The 27,776-nt window shown below is 40.7% G+C and overlaps 3 protein-coding genes across 3 annotated transcripts in view; 2 read left to right on the top strand and 1 right to left on the bottom strand.

Moving 5' to 3' along the window:
- LOC137276206 (TP53-regulated inhibitor of apoptosis 1-like) overlaps positions 1–27,776 on the bottom strand; it is a 447,953-nt gene that overhangs the window by 91,676 nt on the left and 328,501 nt on the right. The gene's annotated exons all lie outside the window — the stretch shown is intronic.
- Positions 1,010–5,451, top strand: LOC137275622 (coiled-coil domain-containing protein 86-like). The gene is made up of 4 exons (XM_067808185.1): positions 1,010–1,188; positions 1,387–1,516; positions 1,858–1,932; positions 3,260–5,451. Exons 1-4 carry the CDS (start codon positions 1,070–1,072, stop codon positions 3,323–3,325), a joined length of 390 nt encoding a protein of 129 aa, XP_067664286.1. The 5' UTR covers positions 1,010–1,069; the 3' UTR covers positions 3,326–5,451.
- Positions 22,382–27,776, top strand: part of LOC137273717 (protein-tyrosine sulfotransferase 1-like) — a 49,987-nt gene continuing 44,592 nt past the window's right edge. The window contains exon 1 of the mRNA XM_067806560.1: positions 22,382–22,514. The gene's annotated coding sequence lies outside the window, so the exon portion shown is untranslated. The remainder of the gene's footprint in view (positions 22,515–27,776) is intronic.

Here is a 27,776-nt window from a genome sequence, read left to right as displayed (position 1 = left end):
CCTGTCAATTTATTTGGATTTTTTTAAACATCAGTCAGACATTTTTTAAAAATCAGTCAAATGAAATTTGAACAAGGTACTAGCATTAGATTTTATATTGTAGAAAGCTGTTAATATTCAACAGTTTCCATGCCGAAAACCAGGGTAAATGCCGGGGTAAGAATATTGATAGATTTAAAGGGGCACTGATGCGGAGCAATTTCGGTGGACTGGTGGTTTGTTTTGTTATTATTTTTCTCCCGTGAGTACCCGGATGATATCCCAGAAATCGTGACTGGTTCGTGATCTCGGCTGCGGCCTCCCATGTCGGGGTAAAAATATTGATAGATTTAAGGAAATCAGCAGGACCGAGGGATGATTTCGACATAACCAAGAATTCGTCTCAACCGAGTTCGATGCATTGGGGTTCGACTTAGACTAACAACTAGTCTCTGAAATGAACATAATTTACTAAAAAAACGTTCATATTGAAAAAAATAATATAATGAAATGGAGCCCTGAGACCTTCTTCACTTTCAGTCCGAAGCTAAGGAAATCTAGACTTGCCCCATTTTCTAGACTTGCGTGGGCTTTCTTGGATATATTTAAAGGGTCTGTACGACAGACTAGGTTCGACTGTATATCAAAGGTAAAACACATTACCCGTTAATACCGGTACATGAGGTGGCTAACATTTTGTTTTAGGGAGTACGTGAGTAAATTTCCTTTGGGATATAAATGATGTTTTATTGATGTTAACAAGTAACTGGGGATACTATCCCATCACAGGTTTCATATGTTGTGACAATGACAGTCGATATTCAATAAATTGTAAACTGAATCAAATTAATATCATCGAAAAGGTATACAGTCACCCATCCCACCCCCAAGCACTACACTTACTATTTAGCGTAATTTTCTGATCTCGGTGCATGTCGCGTCGTCTCTGTTATCAAAGGGAGGTAATGACACTTTCTTTTTGTTCGCCTAAGGTTGATAGAAATGAAAAAGGATATGTGTAAAAAGTACTAATATAGCTACAGGTTATATTTAGATCAAAACACGTGTGGATGGCCGATCGACTGTAAATATGGCTAAATCCGAAGGTTTAATCGCTCAAAAGACAGAGACTGTAAAGAAATCTTTACATAATATTCCTAGGGGACAACCTAAGTCTGGAAGAGCATGGAAAACACCAAGACCAACCAGGTAGTAGTCCCGGTAATCGAACCTACAGTTTACACGCAAACTTCGTTACGCTTTAGACTCTTCATATGTTTGAACGTTTCATCTTGATAATTTTCTTTTTTTTTCTTGAGTTACCGTATTATCAGTTTTGTTCATTCACCCTCAGTATTTGGCGGTTAGGTCAAAATATCAGGAGTGAAGGAAACTGTTTTTTTTCAGGCATTCTGAAATAAAGAAGGTGAAGTCCCTAAAGTCATCATGGAGTAAAAAAATGGCAGATAAGGCGGAGAAAAAATCCATCAAAGAGTTCCAGAACAGACTGAAGGAGGCCAGAAACGAGGAACTTGAGGTATATGTGAAGACAGAAAATATGAGACATACTAAATGCTTCTTTGATTGACCCTTAAACTTGAGCTAGTCTCTAAGGTAATAACTGATAGTTTAACTGATAAATAAAAAATATATATGAAAATAGGGCAGTACATAATGTATTTCTGGACATGGGCTTAGCATTCAGTACAACATTGGAGCAGGGTAACCATGGTTACTAGACCGTCAGTGATGTACATCCTATGATAATCCGTTCATTATCTGTGCTCCTATGATCAATGTAAAATGGATGCAGAAATGAATGTATTGGTTGATTATGACATAACAGCTAGATAGAAGCATTCTTTTCTGTCTTTTCAGAGGAAACGTAAACGGGCTGAGGCAAACCAGAAGAGAAGGGAGATGAATGCTCTGAAATCTGAAGTAGTGCAAACTGTAAGTTACATGTTTACGCTGTGTCTGAATACACTGAAGGCCTGGAACTCCAAGGGGTTTCAGTTTGGTTGTTGCTTAATGTCGCAACATATGGCAGGTATATGGCTGCAGTCTTTAGATAATGGAGCCTGGACCAGACAGTACAGTGATGAATAGCATGAGCATCAATCTGAACAATTGGGATACCATGATGTGTCAACCAAGTCAGCAAGTATGACAACCTAATCTCGTTAGTCACCTCTTGCTACATGCATGGGTTGCTGAAGACAAACTGTAATCCAGATCATCACAAGTCAACCCCAAGGTGATTCTGGACTAGACAGTGTTGCTCGAGACGACTATATTTGTTGGGTAGTCTGATGGTTGGTAAGGTGTCGGGTAGTATGATGGTTGATTGGGTGTTTGGTAGTCTGATGGTTGATGGGATGTGAGGAAGTCTGATGGTTAATGGGGTGTCGGGTAGTCTGATGGTTGATGTGATTGCTGGGTAGTCTGATGGTTGATAGGCTGTCGGGTAGTCTTGTGGTTGAGGGGCTGATGCGTTGTCTGATGGTTGATGGGGCGTCAGGTAGTCTGATGGTTGATGGGGTGTTTGGTAGTCTGATGGAGGGTTTGGTAGTCTGATGGTTGATTGGGTGTTTGGTAGTCTGATAGTTGATGGGGTGTCAGGTAGTCTGATGGTTGATGGTGTGTTGGGTAGTCTGATGGTTGATGGGGAGTCGGGTAGTCTGATGGTTGATGGTGTGTTGGGTAGTCTGATGGTTGATGGGGAGTCGGGTAGTCTGATGGTTGATGGGGTGTTTGGTAGTCTGATGGAAGGTTTGGTAGTCTGATGGTTGATGGGGTGTCAGGTAGTCTGATGGTTGATGGTGTGTTGGGTAGTCTGATGGTTGATGGGGTGTTTGGTAGTCTGATGGAAGGTTTGGTAGTCTGATGGTTGATGGAGTGTTGTCAGGCCCTAATTGCCAGGATCGTTGTCACAAAGACAATGGATTATCAGGTCCAGACTCAATTATTTGCAGGCTACCATCATATAGCTGGAATATTTCAGGGTGCAGCATTAAAACAACAACAACAACAACAACAACAACAACAACAACAACAACAACAACAACGATGTTGGTGCAGTGTGAAGTGTGTTATAAATAGTTAGTTTACTCCCTTATTTCATGGTGTTAAAACAGAAACGAGGAAATAACAACAATCATGATATCAAATAACCATGCCATTTTTTCGTTCTAGACAGATTTTGTTTGTTCTAAGTACGATATTTGTCATCCATCATTTATTAGCAGTAAAATATTTCCTGTTTTATTTCTTTTTGCAGATAAAAAGCACAGCAAAAATAAAGAGAATGAAGAAAAAACAACTACGGACATTGGCCAAGAGATGAAATGTGTTTATAAGGATGCTTTTGCTACCATGTTGACAGACTTGTAGAAAATACTTGACTTCCTCAATCTAAAGTTATTTATACCCAATATTGGATGTCATGTTTTAAATTTTCATGTACTTCATGTAAAAAAGTGAGGAAAGTAGACATTTAGCAGAATTTTCAGAGGCATTCGTGATTTCCAGATATTTAAAGGTCACATGCAGCGTAAAACACAACATTGCAGATTCTGATACTTTTCAGTATGCAGTTACCGAAACGAATCATCAAAAATGGCAATTCAACCTATAAAGCTGAAAAAAAGCGGTGAAAAAAAAGCCAGTGAAATCGGTGTTCAAACGATTCACTAAATTTCCCTCAGGGCTGGGGTTTCAACAGCTGTGCTGCGCTGCACCCATAGTGCATGCGCAGTGAACAGGTTTGCAGAGCTTTAAACCATATGCATGCCCAGAGTATGAGGTCGTGAGCAGTAGTCTAATCCTGGTTGTGTACATAAACAAGTAAATAATCTACTTGTTACATGAAAAGACTAGTTGATTGTGGGAAGCAGCCTTTGTCACAATGAAAGCTGAATCTCTGGTTTATTGACACCTATATGTCTGCCTGCCTGTCTGCTAAAGACAATATGCAATACACAGCTTCAATCATAGACCACATGCAATTTAAACTTAACACCTATCAGGCTATATGCCATAAACCAAATAAATTGATTTATGACTCATGCACCAGAGTCCTGTCCCTATGTAATTAGGCAGGTGTGATACTTATACACATGACATGTTTTTATGTCTGTGGCTTGCAAAGAAACTACATGTACATCCATTTTTCTCGGATGACTGGATCTGATGGAAACTGGTGCAAACTCTTGTCTGTTTAAAGTTGTGGTTTGTACTTGGATGAATGACAGTTTCCTGTAGTTCAGCATCTCTGCTGAGATGAATTTTGATTGGATCAAACAGAAATTCAGGGAACATGTATTTACAAAACCCAACATCTCTACATGCATCCTTTATGGATAACAACTTCTAGTGTATATGATTTTGTTTGACAACGGTATATGAATTCATACTGAAATGACGCATCAAGTACAATAAAAGAAGTTGTTACCCATAAAGAATCTTACTTTTTTTGTGACTCGCCCTACTTCTAAAATGCCCACCAAACAGATTATCTTGCTGAACACACTATGAGCCCTCGGCGTATCAGCAAATGAACCAGCCAATAGGGGAGGAGAGTAAGCCAAAGTACAAAATATTGCACTTTTGAATCGCGATTGTATGCTTATAATTTTGGGTTTTTTTTACAAGCAGCAATGTCTATTATATGTCATGAGTAAGTGATAATTGTGTTTTAATAATGTTTGATTTTTTGGTTGCATGTGACCTTTAAGCAGGCCCAGGTTTGTTTCCCAAAAGACCTTTAGTTAGTAGTGAACAAATAAGTATCATAACTAGTGGTTATAATGAATAATTAATATTTTTTGCTCATATGCTGTGGAAGAAAGAGGTATTCTTCCTGATCATGTGAAATTGTTGCTGAGCAAGTAGGATGAAAGTCTGTAGTCAAAACACGTGCTGCTTGACAAGTATGAGATGAGCCAGTGCAGTGAACGCATTTGTGACAAGCAGAGGGGGCAAGTAATCTGGACGAATACACTTGGTTGCTACAGGTAGACTGGCGATTAAGCATGTGCAGTACATGCTGACCGTGGTGTGAAATCAATACCACTACTGTTTAACATTTGTCTCGTAGTTCAGCAAAACACCATCTCCACAGTATTCGCACAAGGAGATTGAACCTTTCAATATTTAGATGACAAACTGTTTCCATCTTGTTTCAAATGGAATGTTTCCGGGCATTCCCATATATGCAAATTGGGGTCATTTGTCAAGCAGTGTATAATTGTAAAGTGCATGTGTGTGTTTTTGTAAGCCAACTGGTCGAATTCCTTGCATGGTAAATTTCAAGAACGTATGTCAGCACAAGGTGAAGCTAATGCTTGGCAGTGAGTTCTGTTCATTGGGATTCAGCTTTGATAATTCATGATTTTTCAACATATGGTCTTATGTGAGCATTGTTTTTTACTTGTTTTGTTGATATACAGAATGAATTATGTTTAAACATCAGAGCCGTGTGTTGTGTTTATTTGAGATGTGGAGAAGAGAGTGTGTGAGAGTTGTATGTATGAAATTGAAATAAAATATGCTTGTTGAATAGCCAGCAAGATCTGAGCAAAGCAATAGTTGACAAACATGGAGAATAATGGCGGCCATGATATTGACAGATGTGCGTTATCACACCATTAGAGGTGTTAAGGGTAGCCTAGTGGTTAAAGTATTTTCTCGTTAGGCCAAACACCTGGGTTCGATTCCACAAATGGGTATAATGTGTGAAGCCCATTTCTGGTGTCCCGTGCTGGAATATTGCTTGAAGTGGCTTCAAACTAAACTCGCTCATTCAGTCACTGTCACTCCATGGTAATGCCACAGTGAAGTCAGGGTATGTTTCTTTAGCTGCCTTGCTCTTTGTAAGAATGAACCAATGGAAACAGGCTGTGCTGTTTGTTGATTTGGTTGACATGTCATTATGTTAGCTATCCTTCTCTCCCTCCCTCTCTGCTTACACAGATGCTCATTGGTCAGTGTTTGCCCTTATCCCAGGAAAGCTGCAGACCCTAAGGACCCAGTACCATGAAACATTGGTCCCTGTCCGATGTGGCGACCCTAAGGACCCAGTACCATGAAACATTGGTCCCGGTCCCGATGTGGCCCTATATTTTAACATGGAAATAATGCTTTTAGTTATTTTGGATTCAAAGACTGTTTGCATATTTGGAGAAGACAAAAGCTGTGGTTCTGAGTGGTTTTCAGTGGGCTTGGGATCTAAGAATTGATGTTCAAGTCTGCTCATGGTGCCTGGGTTGTCTGGTCAGGGGTGTGTTATCATCTATCTGGAATATTGTGAGTGGAGCATGAAACAATAAACAACTTAGAATTGTGAACACTGTATGGCTCCAGCTTGTAGATGGCATGATACTGAATCACATATTCATTCATCTCTAATCTGTCATACAGACTTTACACATATATATCCAAGAAAGCCTATGCAAGTCTAGAATATGTGACAGTTTCAGAAATTGAACGTCTCTGGGCTTCTTTTCATTATATTTTATGATTATGTTTATGAACAATTTTCTTTCTGTAAAATACGTTCCTTTAGAGACAAGATGTTAGTGTACTTCATCATTTATGTTGAATACACAATACCAACTGTTAATGTCAGTGATAACAGAACCATGCATTACACCCAGTGATAGTCAGACCTTTCGTAAAGTGGCGTAAAACTATACTCACCTACTCACTCGGATCCCTGGGTTACATAGAGTGAAGGATTCTTTATAAAATCAGATGAAATAGCTTTTATCAACACGCAACAATATTTATTGGTACCTGATAAAATATTCTTCATAAATTATAACCAGTTATCAGGTGTATTTTACAACCATTCCGTTAGTACCAAAACGGAACGATTATAGTCGATGGAGCTTCTGGAATGTGAACAAATAAACACAAGAACGTTCGGAGAAGGGCACTGGCGAGTATCCGAAGCACCCCTAAAATGTGGCGGCATGGCTCCACTGGCCAGTTATTGCCCATTTACAGTCTGTTTTCCTGGATAGTGTACCCATGAATTGCTAAATATATCAGTTTAAGAAGGTAGTTAATAAATATTAAGGACAAGATGTTCATGAATATCCTAAGCCCACACACCTTTGCAGGGAACGGTTTCAGTATTTTGATGATAGTTTGTGATATAGTCTGGTTCATAATTATTGAGAATTTTTCTTCTTACTTTGAGCTATCCTAACACCTCAACTGATTCACTGATACTTAAAACTAAGTAATGGTATAAGGGAGGTAACTCATCTTGGCCTACTGAGTATAGTACAATTAGAGTTACCTCCCCTGAATTTGTAGCAGACGTCATTTTCCTCAGCACTGTCAACAATGTCTGCTGAAGATAAAAGAAGGTTGATTTTTGAGTTGTGTAATCAAGGAATTGATGATGTAAATACATTGGCAGAGAGAACAGGAACTGCTCTTTCTACTGTGTATAGGATTAGGAGGAATTTTAAAGAGGGAAAGGATTTTGGGCACCAGAAAGGAGCAGGGAGACCCAGAAAATTGGACTTCTCAGATCGCGTCCGCCTGGGAATTTTAGCGTCTAAAAAGCAAAGGGCAAGCATCTCCAACATCAGGTATGAAATGATAGAAAGGGGATCAACAGTTGTATCAAAATCTACAGTTAGAAGAAATTTGATTGATCTTGGATGGGAGAAAAAGACTGGAATTCCTTCTCCTCTCATGAAACAAGAACATAAAGACAGGCGTGTTGAGTGGTGTTTGGCACATGAAAACTTTGACTGCGAAAATGTGATTTTTACTGATGAAAGCTCAATATGGGTATATCCCAATAATGTGAAAATATGGACAAAGTCTGCGTCAGAACCGTTGTATCGACGACCTAAATACAGCCCAAAGTTTCATGTATGGGGAGGGATATCCTTATTAGGAACGACCCCGCTGTGTGTGTTTGAGGGAAATCCGACAAGTCAACGCTGCACTAACATATTAGATAATTTTCTCCTTCCAAGTGCACATGTGTTTTATGGAAATGACTGGATTTTGCAGCAAGATAATGATCCTAAACACACCGCAAAACATGCCAAGCAGTGGTTTCAGGAGAAACATGTGACTGCATTACCATTTCCTGCATATAGTCCTGACTTAAATCCCATTGAGAACATTTGGGGGATGATGAAAGAATGTGTGAATCAAAAGGGGTTGACAAAAATTGAAGACATGAAGGGAGAAGTGGTCCGATACTGGGACAGCATAACTCACGAGACACTAACCTCTCTGATAGGAAGTATGCCTACCCGTCTTAGACTGTGCCGTGAAGCTCAAGGAGACTTGATAAAATATTAAATTGTTACCTACACAACATGAAAAGGTCAGTTCACTTTCACAATACATTCAATTTTATCTGATTTGTTCTCGTTTAATAATATGAAATGCTTTAGCTATTCTCAATAATTTTGAACCATACTGTACAACCTTTTCTGTGATACATGATAATTTCTAATAGATGAAAGGATGTCTGGGCATAGGTTATTCATGAACACCTTGCCCCATAAAGTGATAATATTTATTAACCATCTTTCTAAACAATGCAAACTGTTTCTATTTGCACTTACAGTTTTTCACTTTTATCTTAATGCTCGCAAAGACCCGTGAAGGCTACGGGGTAGAACAGGCCTTCAGCAACCCATGCTTGCCACAAAAGGCGACTATACTTGTCGTAAGAGGCGACTAACGGGATCGGGTGGTCAGGCTCGCTGACTTGGTTGACACATGTCATCGGTTCCCAATTGCGCAGATAGATGTTCATGTTGTTGGTCACTGAATTGTCTGGTCCAGACTCGATTATTTACAGACCGCCGCCATATAGCTGGAATATTGCTGAGTGCGGCGTAAAACTAAACTCACTCACTCACTCATGCTCGCAAAGACCGCCTCCGTGGTGAGTGATTACATCATACGCCTGGAGAACGTGAGGTCGCTTGTTCGATCACCGTCAACTTGTTGAGTCCTGCCTGTAACACGACAGAGTGTATCACGACAACGTGTATGAAGTCAACAATATCCTAGCTGTATCATGGCAACGTGTATGTAGTCAGCAATATCCCAGCTGTATCATGGCAACGTGTATGTAGTCAGCAATATCCCCGCTTTGTCATAGCCACGTGTATGTAGTCAGCAATATCCCAGCTGTATCATGGCAACGTGTATGTAGTCAACAATATCCTAGCTGTATCATGGCAACGTGTATGTAGTCAACGATATCCCAGCTGTGTCATGACAACGTGTATGAAGTCAACAATATCCCAGCTTTACCATGGTAACGTGTATGTAGTCAGCAATATTCCAGCTGTATCAGGGCAACGTGTATGTAGTCAGCAATATCCAAGCTGTATCATTTTAACGTGTATGTTGTCAGTAATATCCAAGTTGTGTTATGGCAACGTGTATGAAATCAGCAATATCCCAGCTTTACCATGGTAACGTGCATGTTGTCATCAACATTCTAGCTGTATCAGGACAACGTGTATGTAGTCAACAATATCCAAGCTGTATCATTGTAACGTGTATGTAGTTAGCAATATCCCAGCTGTGTCGTGGCAACGTGTGTGTAGTCAGCAATATCCCAGCTGTGTCATGGCAACGCGTATGTAGTCAGTAATATCCCAGCTGTATCAGGGCAACATGTATGTAGTCAGTAATATCCCAGCTGTATCAGGGCAACGTGTATGTAGTCAGCAATATCCCAGCTGTGTCATGGCAACGTGTATGTAGTCAGCAATATCCCAGCTGTATCAGGGCAACGTGTATGTAGTCAGCAATATCCAAGCTGTGTCATGGTAACGTGTATGAAATCAGCAATATCCCAGCTTCACCATGGTAACGTGCATGTAGTCATCAACATTCCAGCTGTATCAGGGCAACGTGTATGTAGTCAGCAATATCCGAGCTGTGTCATGGCAACGTGTATGTAGTCAACAATATCCCAGCTGTGTCATGGCAACGTGTATGTAGTCAACAATATCCGAATTGTGTCATGGCAACGTGCATGTAGTCAGCAATATGCCAGCTGTGCCATGGCAACGTGTATGGAGTCAACAATATCTCAGCTTTGCCATGGTAACGTGCACGTAGTCATCAACATTCTAGCTGTATCAGGGCAACGTGTATGTAGTCAGCAATATCCGAGCTGTATCAGAGCAACGTGTATGAAGTCAACAATATTCCAGCTTTACCATGGTAACGTGTATGTAGTCAGCAATATCCTAGTTGTATCATGGCAACGTGTATGTAGTCAACAATATCCCAGCTGTGTCATGGCAACGTGTATGTAGTCAGCAATATCCGAGCTGTATCAGAGCAACGTGTATGAAGTCAACAATATTCCAGCTTTACCATGGCAACGTGTATGTAGTCAACAATATCCCAGCTGTGTCATGGCAACGTGTATGTAGTCAGCAATATCCGAGCTGTATCAGAGCAACGTGTATGAAGTCAACAATATTCCAGCTTTACCATGGTAACGTGTATGTAGTCAGCAATATCCTAGTTGTATCATGGCAACGTGTATGTAGTCAACAATATCCCAGCTGTGTCATGGCAAAGTGTATGTAGTCAGCAATATCCTAGCTGTATGAGGGCAACGTGTATGTAATCAGCAATATCCCAGCTGTCCTCATTTATGTCAATTGACATAATTCTCAAGCAAACTGAACAGAGGCGTTTTCGGAAAGTTCCGAGATTTGGCGAATGCTCAACATGTGTCGGGAACTTTAACAGGAAGCAATTTGACCCACGGCTATTTCCTGAAAATATTGACTTTTCTCGAAAACAATGAGCATTGGAATTAACGAGAAATGGCACAGAAGACATGATCTGATATTAGTTAAAATGGGTGTTTCTTACAATTCAAGTTAGTCATTCGTGTTCGTTTGTTTCTGCAAAAGCCAAAGATGACTCGGAACGAGTGATTTTACATGTTTACGGTCGTTTCTGCTTTGAGTACATCCATGGTTATGCCGTTCATTTTATCTCCATTATGTTTGCTTGTTGTTTTCAAGCTACATGGCGGTGGTCTGCAAGTAACAGAGTTTGGACCAGATAAGCCAGTGATTGACATTTTGTGTATCGATCCATGTACGCACACACGTAGACCAATTCAGACAATCCCCTACCTTTCAGTCAATCCGAATTTTCTTGTGTGAAAATGAGAAGAGACAGTACAAGCAACTATTTTTAGACTAAATTCCAATTCCTTGTTCCATGAGAAAATGGTATTTACAAACCAATATTAATTTTAAACTTTCATAAAAACGTATTTCTTATATTGTGTCGAGTTTTAGGCAACATGTCTTTGACTATACGACGTCACATACTGTCCCTGTGAGAAGCGATCGTGCAGTGATTCACAATTCATCTGGCTAACTGCACCTGTTATGTTTTCTTTGCCTTTAATAGGTGTATTTTGTAACGTACAATGTGATTGCTATAATATCAATTAAGGCCGTAATAAACCGTCAAACGTTTCTAGCGGCCGAGCCTCGTTTTGAGATTTCCAGGTTTCCGTTTGTCAGACCTCACTGTACGACTGAGCACGCTGTACGACTTGTTTGCAAAGATTAGAAGGAGCGTAGTGTTGCAATACACAAGTGATTAGGTGTATCGAATAATTAGGAAATAAACATCACGTGTTGGTTCATTCCGATTATGACGTCACTATATGTTTATTAGTAGTCATACTGGGAGTAGTCATAATGGGATGATGCCGTGTTATTGAGTATCTGAAACACGGGAATAAATTTGTAACCGACAAACGTTACTGCACTAAGCTGTGCAATAGGACAGAACCTAGTCAGCAGGAAACGAGACAGCTGTGTAATCAATGTTTTGACCTCACTCATTCATTCTATCACTCACTCACACAAACAAAGCCATCTCAGCGTTGCGTAAAAAGAGGGAGTGTCGTTAAAAGATCGCTTTGTGGAATGGAGTCCTGAGTCAATAATTTTGAGAGTCCTGAGTCAATAATTTTGATTAGACTGTTTTAAGACCGAATTTAAAGATTACATCCTCTCAGGTTACTTACTGAGTTCGATAACAGAGCAATGCAGTACTGAGGTCGCGTTACCTCACGCTCAGAATAGTTGTCATGTATTTGAGATGAAGTCTGATATTTTAAATCTGTTAAATATAAAACATCAGTGCTGAAGAATACCGTCTTGACTATCCTCAGAAACAAATTCCACCTGATATAAAGGGGAAAACGGCAATGAACTCATAACGAATGGATTTGATGAAAACAGTGAGGACACCGGGTGTTAGCGAAAAGGTTAAGCATCACCTGCCAATCATTTTCTCATAAGTCAGTTTCATGATTTCTACGTTGGTTTGAAATTCGATGTGTCTTGGTACATATTACCTTGCTCATATCTAAGTCTTTGCGGACAGTTTCTTTTGTCAATATCATGAGCAACAACCCACGCCACCAGGGCACATTGACACGTGGTCGTCACCGACCCGTGAAGACCTGGGTTAGAATTGATCTTCAGTAAACCATGCTTGCCGTAGGAGGCGACAAACGGGGTCGCGCGTCAAGCTTGCTGACTTGGTTGACACATGTCATTGTATCCCAGATGCGCAGATCGATACTCTTGATGTTCATCACGTGATTGTCTGGTTCAGACCTGATTATTTACATACCGCCGCTATGTAGACGGAACATTGCTCAGTGCGGCGTTAAACAACAAGTAAACCAAAGTAACCGAGTCACCCAGCCTGAACACCTGTTTCTTTCGGTCACCAGTTAAATTTGTTCCGGGGCAAATAGGTACAATGTGCGAAGCCCATTTCTGGTGTTCCCCTACGTGATATTGCCGAAATATTGCTAAACCGGTGTAAAATGCGACTCACCCATTTACCTTTGGGCTCCGGATATTTTAGTATTTGTCAAAATACCGGGAGAGAGCAAGGTAAGTGCCACGACGCTACAAACGGTTTGCTTGTGGAAAAACATGAAAAGCAGAATCCCAACAGGATAGATTGGTGTTTAAAGTTAAAATGACTTTGAAACTATTCCTTGATATTATTGAACAGGATATTAAATATCTCTTACTTTGATAATTGTGCGCCGTACTTCATCGATTACGATACACGAGCGGTATATAAATTAATATTGAAGTCCACAGGCATATATTACAATATCATATCACGCCGATAATCACGACACCGAAGCAGTTGGCGCGGCCCTTATCTCTGTTGAACACCACGCTACTGAGCTCAGTTTCCCGACTCAGGTGAAGATAGAAGTTGGGATCATTTTCGTCTCCTTCATGCACCGCTTCATTTTGTATCGAGGGAAATAGAGTAATCTTCTCTTCCAGACAAATGGGATTGTATTCATTATGATCGTGAAATATCACTAGAGGGCGTCAGAAACTCATATCCCGAGTCCAAACGCCTTGGGCAGGCACAAGTTCTCCTCAAGTAGGATATGAATTTCCGGGTATGAGGCCCCGTTTCAATTTTAATGAATTTCTTTGTCTCTATAAAAATGATAAGCTTTCAGAGGCTTAAACGTTTGTGTGGGTGAATGTGAGAGAGAGAGTGAGTGTGTGAGCGAGCGAGCGAGCGAGCGTGCGGGCGTGTGTGTGTGAGTGAGCGAGCGAGCGAGCGTTTGTCAGTGCGTGAGTGTGAGTGAGCGTGTGAGTGTTAGTGTGTGTGACTGAGTGAGCGAGCGCGTGTCAGTGCGTGAGTGTGAGTGAGTGAGCATGCGGGCGTTTGAGTGTGTGTGTGCATGAGCGTGAATGTGAGCGTGTGAATGTTAGTGCGTGTGTGAGTGAACGAGCGAGCATGTGTGAGTGAGTGAGCGAGCGAGCGAGCGTGTGAGTGTGAACATGAGTGTGAGTGTGAGCGTGAGTGTCAGTGTGAGTGAGTGAGCGAGCGGGCGTGTGAGTGTGTGTGCGTGTGAGCGTGTGTGCGTGTGTGGTGTTTTAAATATGTAATCCAAGCATCGAAAATACGACATTAATTTTTGTGTCGGGTGTAACGTACCCGTCAACAGAGCCTCGAATCCTGCTTATGTTGAGACTTGCTGTCTCACTATAGCGCTGGGGAATGACTTTTATCGAATTTGGAAGAATACACTACCCAAAAGCGTACCACTCCCCATATCAACGACTGTGAAAAACAACATTTAATACACACTGACTATAAGCTGTTTGCAGTGAAAATGTACCGATCAATTTCACTTTATGTTATGTACATTAAATGAAACACCGAGGATACGTAAGTAAACGCTCATCACGTACCGCACGTGTATTTGTTTCACTGTTCCAACTACTGCGCTTACCCCCTAGTAATACAATCCAATAATAGTGAGTGAGTGGGTCAAGTTTTACGCCGCACTCAGCAATATTCCGGCTATATGGCGGCGGTCTGTAAATAATCGAGTCTGGACCAGACAATCCAGTGATCAACAACATGAACATCGATCTGCGCAATAGGGAACCGATGACATGTGTTAACCAAGTCAGCGAGCCTGACCACCCGATCCCGTTAGTCTCCTCTTACGACGAGCATGTGTTGCTGAAGGCCTGTTCTACCCCGGGACCTTCTCGGGTCCAATCCAATAATAACGATTTGAATCTATCGTTTGTTAAACAGCTTTTATCATAAGTTGAATGCATTTCTAAGACTTGAATGTTCAATTGGCCAAGTAAAATTATGATGATTCGCAATCTTAATTTCACTTTGTTTGGCTTACTACACATGTACTACACAAATTCAATTTCGTTTTAACACGAACTCAATACTGTAGCGGGCAACCTGACACAGCTCATGTCTGTACTATACACAGTCTGACCTTGTACATAAAGGATACATAATAAGATATTTATAGCAGGTTTTACACGACGGAAATTATATATTCTCTGTATAATATATATCGCGGTGATGCAGGCAACAACGATCACTGTGACAGCGTGGTTCTCAATGCTGACGTTCGAACATATGTACTAGCGTTGTTCAAGAGGAGGGTCGATCCCTTGTTGATTATGATATGCTCTGTCATTGACTTGTTAGACACATCGTCAAGGATATCAACAGGTGTAGGACATTGTCAGTGGAAGGTAAAGGTCTCTCAGAGAGACGTAATGGAAGTGGGCTGTAAGTATACAATACAGCAGTTGACTAACATTTAGGGAAAAGCCGGACATCGTTTAGGAAAAAGTCGGACATAGTTGAGGCAAAGTCTGGCATTGTTTGGGGAAAAACGGTCATCGTTTATGAAACAGTACAATGTGTAGACTCCATTTCTGGTGTCCCCAGCCGAGATATTGCTGGATTATTGCTAAAAAAAATAAATTCTCTCACTTTCCTTTAAACAAAAACACTACATATCCAAATGATTATCTGTACCTAATCTGCCGTGCCATCAGAGTATCATCATAATCCCAAAATCAAAAGTAACGAAACCCAAAACATATTTCAAAGCTGTAAGGATCTCTTGTTTCTTAAATCTCTAGCATCAATGCACGTCAAAACATATCGGCTTATCTACGATCAACCCGGGCCATATTCGTGACTTTCTTTGTGCGAACAGTATGTCCAAACATTATGCTGATATACACATCACCACATGTCACGAGAGAGTTAGTTACAGGTTGTCATAGCGACCCAGTGCGGTCAGTTTCGTTTGTCAACGACTTTCTGGAGTGAGGGACGAAATCTTGGTAATACGGTGCATGCTAAGAAGGGAAAACCATCACAAAAGGTAAGGTCATTCACTGGTCATTCGAAGCATGGATGTATTTCGCTTTTTCATTTTCTTACCATGAATTTGTTTGTTAAAGGTTTCAAGGTCATGTTAATCTGACTTACGTTATATTCGGATCGATCTACTATCGAGCTATAGCCCATGCATATGTACTCGGACCCCCCTTTCCCCAACGAGGTTTTATCTGGACGGTGTTGAGGCCAACTTGGCACGAAATCGGTTTGCACATCACGGCCCTGAGAAATAGCTCAGTAACGTTTAGATAGTTTTTCAATGATGATCATTGTGTTGTCAATGTGGGTATCAATCTAATTGTGTGACGAAACATATTTTTTTGTTTGTTTGCAACACGAAAAGATGGACACACCGTGATCGGTTCTCTGATGACGTGTACGGTAACAACCAGGGACAACACTGAGTTCACTCCCCTTTCAAATACTTACTGAGAGAGGCGTAAAACTCACCCACTCTCTGGTTTTAACATACATTTCACATACAAAGTTAAAGCATAGTAAGACAACGTCAAATTCCATGCGTCATCAGTTTCAAGTACTCCATGTCAACACAGAAATTTCAGAAGGCTGTTCAGAAGGTCCCCTTTCATTCTTAAAATGACTAAATGTCTTGCGTTGACGGATCCGCACGTGGATTCAAAAGGGTGGACCTCTTACCCCCACCTCCAACCCCCTCAAAATTCCTGGATCCGCCCGGGAGTGGTGGTACTCTTATTCCAGAGCTCTGTTACAAAGTCGTAAGTATGGGAGCAGCGACCAGCGGGACACTAAAGGAGTCGATCAGTAAAGAGTGTTGTTTTCTGTTATGTAAATGTTTATGCAATGGTAAACCATGGCAACGTTCAAGATGGTTAATTTATCGATATATTACGTGATTGGGCAGGTCATGCTTGTCACCTGTTACATCAGCCTGAGGGTGTGTCACACGTGGTTACACCACGACCAAGTATTGGATGAGTAAAATGACCATGAAGATGTGTTTATGTTAGTTTTCGATGAAAGTAATGCGTTGAGCTTCTGTAGTAATTATATTTTCAGACGGCCGTGAAATAGCTGGAATATTACTGAACGCCGATCAGACACAAAATATAGTGGTCATAACTTCATAGTCGACATTACTTTAGGTTGTTTCTCATTCGTTCGTTCATTCATTCATTCATTCATTCATTCCTCGAGGCAAAATTATTTTCCACTTTGCAAAAATAATTCCAACGATCTGATGTCCTATGTAAGTGTTCGATTCCCCACATGAAGAACAATGTGCGAAGCCCATTTCTGGTGTTCCCCGCCGTGATATTGCTGGAATATTGCTAAAAGAGGCGTACAACAGCATTCATTCACGACACTGACATTTGAAAGTGCTCATTCAAAGAGTTGTAACCCTAGGGAGAGGTATCCCCCATGTATTGGTGAGTTCAGAATGGGTACTGAGCACCCGTGCAGTGGTGGCGCAAAAGTTAATTTCTGTTATCCCGACTGAGAAGACAGAGATGAATCGAGTGAGTATTGATTAGTACCTTACACCTAGCCAACTCATTAATGTTTTGCAGGTATATGTAGGCTAGATATTGTAGTGAGAAATGCTCGTTATCAGGTTTACGCGAATACATTTGTGCTAATTGCGGGTCTTATTTTACAAATGCAAATGTGTTTGTCCTTGAGATTTGTGTGCAACGCGCGATTTGTGTACATGTACTCTATTCATGAAAGGCTGAAATGTCTACTCTATTCACTGAAAGTCTCACAAAGTCTGTTATACTTTTCAGTGCATTGTGTTGTTTTGGATCAAGTCACGCTATTACCTATTCTAGTAATTAGTGTAGAGGGACAATAGCGCTAAAATACCAGCAGGACGCAAAGGTTTCTATCTAACTGACCGTCTGTGCTGAGTATATATTCTGTCGCAGATTCTCCTGAGGTGACCAGCAAGGAGTTGGTATTGGTTACCTACTCTGTGACGGATACCCATGTAGTGACAAGCATGGTATGGGTTTTGGAACCTACTCTGTCACAGACACCCATGTGGTGACCAGCAAAGGGTAGGTATTTGAACCTACCCTGTCACGGATACCCAAGTGGTGACAAGCATGGTATGGGTATTGGAACCTACTCTGTGACGGATACCTATGTCGTGACAAGCATGGTATGGGTATTGGAACCTACCCTGTCACAAACACCCACGTGGTGACCAGCAGTGGTTATACTGGAACCTTGTCTGTCACGGATACCCATGTTGTGACAAGAATGAGATGGGTTTTGGGTACCTACTCTGTCACGGATACCCACATGTTGACAAGCATGGGGTGGATATTATGGCCTACTCTGTCACGGATACCAACGTGGTGACAAGCATGGCCTAGGTATTGAGTACCTACTCTGTGACAGATACTCACGTGGTGACAAGCATGGCTTATCTCTTGGGTACCTACTCTGTGACAGATACTCACGTGGTGACAAGCATGGCTTATCTCTTGGGTACCTACTCTGTGACAGATACTCACGTGGTGACAACCATGGGATGGGTATTGGGCACTATGTCATTGATTCAGACGTGGTGACAAATATAGTTAGGTCATTTGTCAGCTACTGTTCCACAGATTCCCATGGTCTGGGTATTGGAGCCTTCCTTCATTGCTACCCATTGCCAGACCAACAGCTAGCGTGTGTTTGAGTAGCTACTCCGTGAGCAAGTGAGCGAGTGACTTCAGTTTAACACCGCACTCAGGAATATACCAGCTATATGGCGACGATCTGTTGATAATTGAGTCTGGACCAGAAAATCCAGTGATCAACAGCATGAGCATCGATCTACGCAACTGGGCGAACATTACATGTGAATCATGTCAGCGAGGCAGATTACCCGATACCATTAGTAGACTTATACGACAAACATGGGTTACTGAAGACCAGTTTTAACCCGGGTCCTCCCCTGTCACGTAGAGATAAGCACTGGGTGGGTAGCCTGCAGGGGTCAGGTTCACTCACCCACCCGCTCTCTGTCCGCAGAAACAGATGAGATGATTAACGCCTTGTTCATTTGTTTATGAAATTATTGATCCCTATGACATTCCTTAACTGTAAAGTTGTTTATAATTCCTAATGATTACGCATGGCATTGTGGAGTTTGTGAGGGTGAGTTTAATTTTACGCCACTTTTACTAATATTCCAGCAATATCTCGCGGGACACACCAGATATGGGCTTGACACATTGTATTAATGTGGGTAGTGGAACCCAGGTCTTCAGAGTGACGAGCGAACATTTTAACCACTGGGCTACCCCACCGCCCCAACAGGACTGTAGATTATTAGATTATAGCATGTAGTGAGTTTCCTATGTGCCAACACTTTTGAGGGTAGAGTCAACAACGCGCAGAGACATTAAGAGCCCGAGGCTTGTTATAGAGGAAATACGGTATATATTTGTTTCGCTTTGGTGTAAAATGTGGGTGATCTTATACTTGAGCACTCAAGCGGATGTTACTGTGATAAGGGGTTTCCATGTAAAATTCAAAGGTAATTTTAATTTCTGATTCAGTTTTACTGATAGTGAATGAGTGAGTTTAGTTTTAGGTCGTTTTCAGCGTTATTCCGGTAATATAACGGCGAGATACACCACAAATAGCAAATTTTAGTAATAACCTTGCATTAATTCACAATGTTAAGTCAACATATGGCGATGTCTCTGACACCGTGAGGAAAGTGGTATAGTTTCGGCTTACTCTTGTGACACAAATACACTGCATTCTGCAGAATCTCAAGCCGCCATATTGGTAATCAAGTGATTGTACCACGTGAGTCACACGATCATCAATATTGAACGAAGAGACTTCACATTATCAGATTAATATCTAACTAATCGTATCGATAAGCTTGGATCACATTCCTTTATTTGGATCACGACCTCATATACGGCCTACAGTTTTCAATCTATCTGGATAGATAGCGTTTATTTATGCACGATGATTTGCCCATCAATTAATAAGGACAGAAACTGTCTGTATCTCAAATCTCTATGGCGTCGCTTCCGTAGAGGCAGACATTTGGGATATTAAATATTTCGGGTGATGAATTTTCATACCACGAAGAAAGCCGGTAACTCGTAAAGAAAAGCAATGATGTTGAGCGCTGCGTTTATTTCTGTTTGGGGAACAATGAATGAATAAAATTTCAAAATTGATATACGTAATTCTTGCTTCTAAGGAGCGGGTACGGTTCCATAATATTGATTGTGTAGGTTGTATAGGAGTCCTGGAGAGTAATGACTGATTCATATTTAATATTTAATATTGCCACGTTTACACATACTCCGACCCGTGAAGGTCCTGGGGGTGGAATAGGCCTTCAGCAACCCATGCTTGCCACAAAAGGCGACTATGCTTGTCGTAAGAGGAGACTAACGGGATCGGGTGGTCAGACTCGCTGACTTGGTTGACACATATCATCGGTTCCCAATTGTGCAGACCGATGCTCATGTCGTTGATCACTGGATTGTCTGGTCCAGACTTGATTATTTACAGACCGCCGCCATATAGCTGGAATATTGCTGAGTGCGGCGTAGAACTAGACCCACTCACTCACACATACTTCACTGAAATAGACATCAGACAGAAATAAACGGTGTCATTCACTACTTAAAGCGGCCATAAAATGTTGCAATGTATCGTTGAGGTTGGCTTCCTGGTTCAACGCGAAGGCGTGAATTTCACTTTGGGTGTTTGTGCGTGGTGCTTGTGTGTGTGTAATTGACAGTCCGCATGAGAATAGCACATGGCGATATGGATAGTTTAACAAATGTCGAAGCGCAAGGCGATCCTCAAACACTATCGAAGCACTGTCCAGTCTTACGGTTTTAAAACATGACACCTTTTTCAAATTCGATTCCCCACATCATGTGGGCAGTGTATGAAGATGATAGTGAGTGTGTGCGTGTGGAGAACCCCACACATACCGTATTTCCTCTAATAAGCACCGGGTATTTTAAAAAGCGCCGGGTATCTTAATAAGCGCCGGGGATAATGCATCCTCTCTATGTATCTATAGCTATACCTCCCTTAGCTGGCTCCGCATTCTCACAGTAGCTAGTTAGCGAAGCCGCCGATACAACCCACAGGCACTTGTGTCACTGCGTGGATTAAAGATTTTTTTTAAAAAAAATTATGAAAATTTTGAGATAACCCCTGACTTGAAACGCTTCACAGTACAATATATCCAGACAAGGCCGGACACCTTCCAGTTCTTTATTGTTATTTCTACAAGTCGATTGAAAGCCGATTTTGACTCTCAACTAAACGATCTTGACGCGGAGGACGATAGCAAGCGTTGACCAATGAGAAGGCTTGCTTTGAGCACACACCCTTTTATGTGATTTATCGTCCTTGCTATCGTCCTCCATTGTGTCAAGATCGTTCAGCTGAGAGTCAAAATGGGCTTTCAGTCGACGTAGAAATAAGAATAAAGAATTGGTAGGTGATAGATGGAACCAAGATATAGTGGAAATCACCTTGGAGATACCGATGGTGGGGACAACAGAGCGGTTTCAGGAATAAACGTCTGATCTTGCTTTATATAAAAATAAGGAATGGTGCCTTTAGTCATATTGACTTCCTGTTCTCCACATATGGAACTGGTTGTTATCCTGTAAGCCCAATAAGCGCCGAGCATCCATTACTGGCTGTTATGAGCGCCGGGTCATAAAATCCTTGGAAACAAAAAGCGCCCAGGCGTTTATAAGAAGAAATACGTTACTTCCCGATCAAGAGGAGGTCCATCTTTGATGCAGTATTTGGGAACAGAGACCAGCTAGTTTTGCTCAAATTTAACTGATGTAAATGTGCTAATCCCACATCGACCGTGAAATTCCCGTGTCACGCGATGGAAGTCTAACCTTCTGAGCCGAGGTTTGACGCGTTGTCCACAGAGACGTACGTACGATTTACTGTACGTACCCCTACTTGCGTACTCCCGTTCACAATACCTCGCAGCCGCGAAAATACACCCCGTTTGAACTGTGTTGCAATCTGTTTCAGAACACCGCTTGGAACAGCATTTAAAATAAATATACATTTGTGCTATACACTAGTATTATTCCCAGTGACCCCCCGTACATGTGGAAGACCCGGGTTGGAACTGTTCTTCAGTAACCCACGCTTGTCGTAAGAGGCAACTATCGGGATTGGGTGGCCAGACTTGTTCACTTGGTTGACACAATATCATGTCATCGTATCCCAATATATTGCATGGTGTTGAGCACTGGATTGTCTGGTCCAGACTGAGTGCGGCGTAAAACCAAACTCATACACTCCTCATAAGCTTACGGTGTCCTTGTACTGCAGTACATTTGTTACCCAAACACAGCTACCACGTTTTATGCCCTTTTCAACTGAAGAATGGTTACAGTTTAAATATTTATACATTTTTACTTCCTAAATGGAGTGTACACAAATAAATATATTGCAAACTCCTTCCTTTTCACTGTGCATAAGATATTAGCAATGGAATAAACTGACACGGTGCTTAAAGATCCCAAACAGCACACGCCTCTTAGTATTTGAGTTACCCGCGCAATCAATGTTATCTGACTGTAGGTGGCGCTACGGCCGGAAGTAGAAATCCCCATGTGTTGTTGTCTGACAGCTGCGGCAGCGTCCGATCAGTTGAGAGCGAAATGCATTGCCTGTTAAACTGTATCCATGGATATGTACCAAAGTGACTTCTGGATGTATATTGTCCTCATCTGTCCGGCGGGCTGACAGAGAGTCAGGTAGGCCTACGTACACACTACCCTCAATGTCAGGAACTGGCTTGGGGTTTGTGTGTTCATCGTTTGTTTATCTGCGAGTAATGTGAAAAGGGGCCTGGGGGTGACGGCTTTAATCTACTGCGGATGGTGGTTTACAACCACGTGAAGTCAACTATGAGATGTATAGATACGACAAAGTTCTTGCTAAGTAACTCTGTTTGGAATTTAAATATCCACTGGAAACGGTTGCACGAAGAAAGGTCAGCTCCACGGCACGAGTCTCGCTGATTGTTTACACTCGTGAGGAGTCCAAAAGGGTGATGCTTGTGAATCAAACGTGTCCAAAACTGACCTTTAAAAGAATGTGACATTATAAACGTAGTGCACACAACTGTTCATTGACAAGTACGTAAGGCTCAAGTGGAAATGTTTCAAAGTGAGCCATGGGTATTAGGGTGGCCTAGTGGTTAAAGCGTTGGGCTCCAAGTGTTGACTTGTCACGTTGAAGACCTGGGTTCCATTCCCACATGGGTACAATGTGTGTAGCCCATTTCTGGTGTCACCCTCTGTGATGTTGGAATATAGCTAAAAGCAAAGTAAAATCACTGTCAGTCAAAGTAAGCCAACAATAGTTTATTTTCTTATTAGTTTCATTGTTGTTGTTAGTTGGATGTTGTAAGGCATAAAAGGAGTCATTTGTCTCCAAACTTTCAATAATATCTGCTTCATGTTGAAAATGTAACATTGGATAAAACAGGATGCTTTATGTTTTTATGAAATCTGAGACTTCCCGAGAATCAAATGAAATATTCATCCTGGTTGAGAGACTTATTCATTACCATGATTAATTTGAAAGTCATTTTCATGTTTACATTTGTGAGCGATTTGTTGAATTCATAGTCATCATGTTAGTGACTGTTACAGACAGTGGAAAAACTAAAACGTAAGTCTCAGGATACATGTACCCAATTTGTGGTTATTAATTCCTTAGCCCAGCTACAATGGTTACTTTGGGCAATGTATTTTGCTGATCATTCAACATGATCAAATGAGTTGATGCAACAAAGATGCCTCATCATTAGAAGGATGAAGAAATTGTGAGATGGACTCTGCTTCCCATTTTCCTATCACTGCAGTTTTCACTAATTTGTAGAAACATGTGTAACTGGGAGATTTTTTGTAGGCCAATTGCTTACTCTACATCTTGGCTTCTGTCCCAGAAAAAGTGATAAACATGGTCAGCAGTCCCTTAATCAAGTTAATGTGAAATGAAAGACTTCTGGCTTGGTTTCTCCCAAATCTTTTGGGTAAACCAAAAGTGTGAAATGAGCTTAAGACTAGTTAGATTACATTTAGTGCTTTGTTACTTGCACTGGTGCAAACCAGTATTTACAATGCAACTCAGTTATTAGTTAAAGCAACTTGCACCAGGTAAAAGTCAGTTTTGGAGTGGATAAACGTTTCAGTGAAACATCTGAATAATTCAAATGCATATTTCTTACATTCCACATTACAATAGAAGCAGTGCATCTAGAATTTGTGTGGTGCAACTAGGTTTTTATCTCAGATTGCACCTGGTGCAAGTAGGTTAATATCTCTTAAATCGAGCCCTGGTTCATATAGATATGACCAGTTGGTGTCTTTCAAGATGCTGTAAATGTATGTTGTTAAGTGCTATTAATTATGTTTTTAATCTGTCTAATATATTTCCTGAAAACGTTTCTGTAATTGAATGCCACAGGAGACATTTTAATTAATATTTTATCATATATTGCAGTTATCATCACAATTGTAGTTCCAAGATACATATTTCATTGTACTGTAGTGTAAATTGTAATGTCACATAAATAAGAAATGGCATCCCTGCTCAAGCAATCTAGGTAGATCAAGTTATTACAATCTTGGGATTTCTGGTGTCACCTGCCATGGAATTTGGAATATTGCTAAAAGTGGAATAGAAATAAACTAACTCAGTGTCTGATGAAGGAGTAAGGATATAGTCCAAATATTGCGTTCCTCAGAATTGAAGTTGACATCCATATGAACCCTCTTCAATTTCTGTATCACTTCTAAATGCCACTCAAACAATTGAGTCTCTATATTGCTGGGATAGTGGGACAGATTAACGGTTAAAGGGCTCGCTTGTCACCCCGTAATCCTGGGTTCAAGTCCCCACATGGGCATCATGTGAAAAACCTATTTCAGGTGTCCCCAGTTGTGATATTGCTAGTGTTATTACCAGTACTACTCATTTAGTGCCCGCCACCCCACCAGAAGTGTTTCTTGTCAGTCAAATATTGCAAAATGTGGTGTATGTAGTAGCAATGGAGTCATTGACTGGACTGAATAATCATTTAAGGTCAGTCAGATGATATGGCTTGTTTCACGGATTAGTGATGAGCTCAGGAGACTAATCGATACTCCTAAAAATTGAAACATCAATTTATGCTTTAGAAAATATATTTCATATTGTTATCTTTTTGCTAAATCAAGACGTTATCAACTGATGCAGTTTCCTGCCCCATAAAAGTGCAGTGTATACAACATGCTCAAGTTCATGTTTCAACAGGAAGGAACCTCTGTCGGCTTGATCATAGTATTAATTGGGTCAATTTTTTTCACAATAGCTACAGTTGTTCTGGAAATTAAACATGTATCATGGGGTGTTATTTACTCTTGCAGTCAATAATTTAGCATGCATTATCATGTAGCATATTCTGAGCGATATCCAGCACAAGTATTTCAGGGATTGGGAAAGGCATGGGATGTTTTGCACATTTTAATGAAAATGGTCCATCACAGTTTTGAAGTTTGTCATTGATGCAAGGGTAGTTGTCCATTCTGAATTCAGAAAATGGCTAACAATCCTGAAAATGGCCCATTGTTCTCTTTCCCAATCCTTGGTACGTAGTTGTCAGTCCCTAGTAGATCTAAAGCCTTTTTTGTTGGATGCCTGGATGCTAATTGACGTCTGCTGATGATACTGGATAATTAAATGGTGTTCACTGAGAATTGAAGTGTTGTTTCCCTTTTAGTCTGTTCAGAATCTTCTAATTATATTCAGATTCATTCATGTATGACTTTGTGAAGAAGTTGGTTATGAGCAACTGTTTATGAACATTTTCAAATGTTTAAAATGTGGTGTAAGCGTTTGCTCATCATGTGAAAGTCCTTAGTTGTACATGGGTAGAATGAGTGAAGCCCATTTCTGGTGTTCCCCAGAAATATTGGAATATTGCTAAAGGCGACGTAAAACTTAAGTCACTCAGTATAAAACACCGGCCTCCTGCCAGACTTTTGGCACAGCTTTTGAATATCACTGCAGTGCATAAGTTGTTTAGCCTTTTCAGTTTATAAATTGTGGAGAGTAAAATAATGAGTACTGCAAGTGACTCAAGCTGATTCTGGCATAATTAGACACTGGCTGACATCCCTTGTGTATTGGACAGCTTTCCATTTACAGGAAAAGAGCAATTTTTATATTATAGCAAGTCCTTGTTGTTTGATACAGTAAACCTGCCTACTGAAAGTGTTAATAAGCAATGCAGCATGGAAGGACATGCTTGTAGAATACATTGAGAGGTGTTGACAAGGAGGGAGGCAATTAGATGTGGTTGCTGCATGTTTTATATCAAGTTTTTTAAACTACCTTGTATGATTAATGTTTCAACCTGTCACCAGTTCATCCCAGTCCTGAAAAAACTGGCAGATTAAGAGGGAGTTCAGATTTTAAAAGAATATAGCAGTTTTTACAGTATATATTGACAGCAGATTAATAGGGGTGAGTGAGTTTGGTTTTTACACTACTTTCAGCATAATCACTCTCTGGGACAACGTAAACGGGCTTCACACATTGTGCCTTTGTGGGGAAGCGAACCCAGGTCTTCGGCATGACGAACAAATACGTTAACCTCAAGACTATCTCACCAGTTATTTTCTTTAAAGGCTTACAGTTTTGGGCTTTATTTGAATAATATATGTATGATTTAATATTTTTTTCAAATTATAGTGATAATCAACATAGTAGTATGAATTTCCCTGAGGATAATTCAGACTCTTATCACAACTATGTATTGCAATATTGCCAGCCAGGTGTAAACAAACTTGCTAACGAAATAAGTGACAGAGTTCTTGTCTGTACAGTAGACATTCGATTCAGAGCACTGGACAGCACAGATCTGTCTCCTCATCATGCCACCTTCACAATTAAAAATTTAAACCTCCATTCCGACAGAAACATGAAACAAATGCATGTTCTGGTCATAGGTGTCCTGAAGCATGTAAGCGCTTCCGGACATACGTTGTAATATACATAATTGATCAATATTGTATCAATACACTAAAGCTTTATCAAAGCTGGATTTGATTGAATGAGCTGGCTATGAGCATGAACAAGGGCAAAATTTCCTACTCTTGGATTGTGTTAATCTGTTACTTTAAAACAAGCGAGTTCAGTTTTATGTCCCTTTTAGCAACACTGCAGCGATTTCATGGCCGGCGGGGAATACCAGAAATGGGCTTCACACATTGTACCCATGTGGGGAATCAAACCTGGGTCTATGGCCTGAAGTGGGAACGTTTTAACTACGAGGTTACCCCAATACCCCCTTCAAAACTACCTGTTTTGGGGAACTAATCTGTGCTTTAGTGTTCAAATATCTTATGGTTTCAAGTTATCACAGATGTAGGTCGTCAAGTGTTGTGATATCATTTCACGAAGGAAGAGCCTTATCTGTCTGGAGTTACTGAAGTGTCCAACCATTGAAATGTTGGGGTGACATGGCTTACTGCAGTAGTGATAGAACCACAGTATACCACAATGCAATCCAAAAATTCGGTATTTTTGGTTTTCGTATTGTCTTTTCTATCTAGTCATAAAATGACGGTTTTGTTGATTCAAAACAGCGTAGATTATGGTTATTTTTGTCAATTTTATTGAACAGAGTAAAATTTGACTCAATTTTCTATATCATAATCATAGGTTCATGGAAACAAACAAGGCCTTCAGTTCAGTATGTGGGATATACTGATGGAAACAATTAAGGCTGCCAAAAAAATGAAAAGTTTCTGGGGCATATTTTCTTCAGAAGTGTTGAGGATGGTAGGTCTTTTCTTTCTTAGATTCTAGTAGAAAAAAACTGATGAGAGAGGAACACATTTTAATTTTCTTCTCTTAGAAATACAGCTCGGAAAGTTTAGCACATGTTAATAAGTTCTTCAGCCAGTCTCATTCTTACAGAAACTCATTATTATAGTGGACACATGGATGATGGGTACGTGATA

Source organism: Haliotis asinina, chromosome 1 (genome assembly GCF_037392515.1).
Source record: "Haliotis asinina isolate JCU_RB_2024 chromosome 1, JCU_Hal_asi_v2, whole genome shotgun sequence".
Classification (NCBI taxonomy): domain Eukaryota; kingdom Metazoa; phylum Mollusca; class Gastropoda; order Lepetellida; family Haliotidae; genus Haliotis; species Haliotis asinina.
Note: the sequence above shows the minus strand (reverse complement) of the source record. Positions and strands in the feature narration are given on the sequence as shown.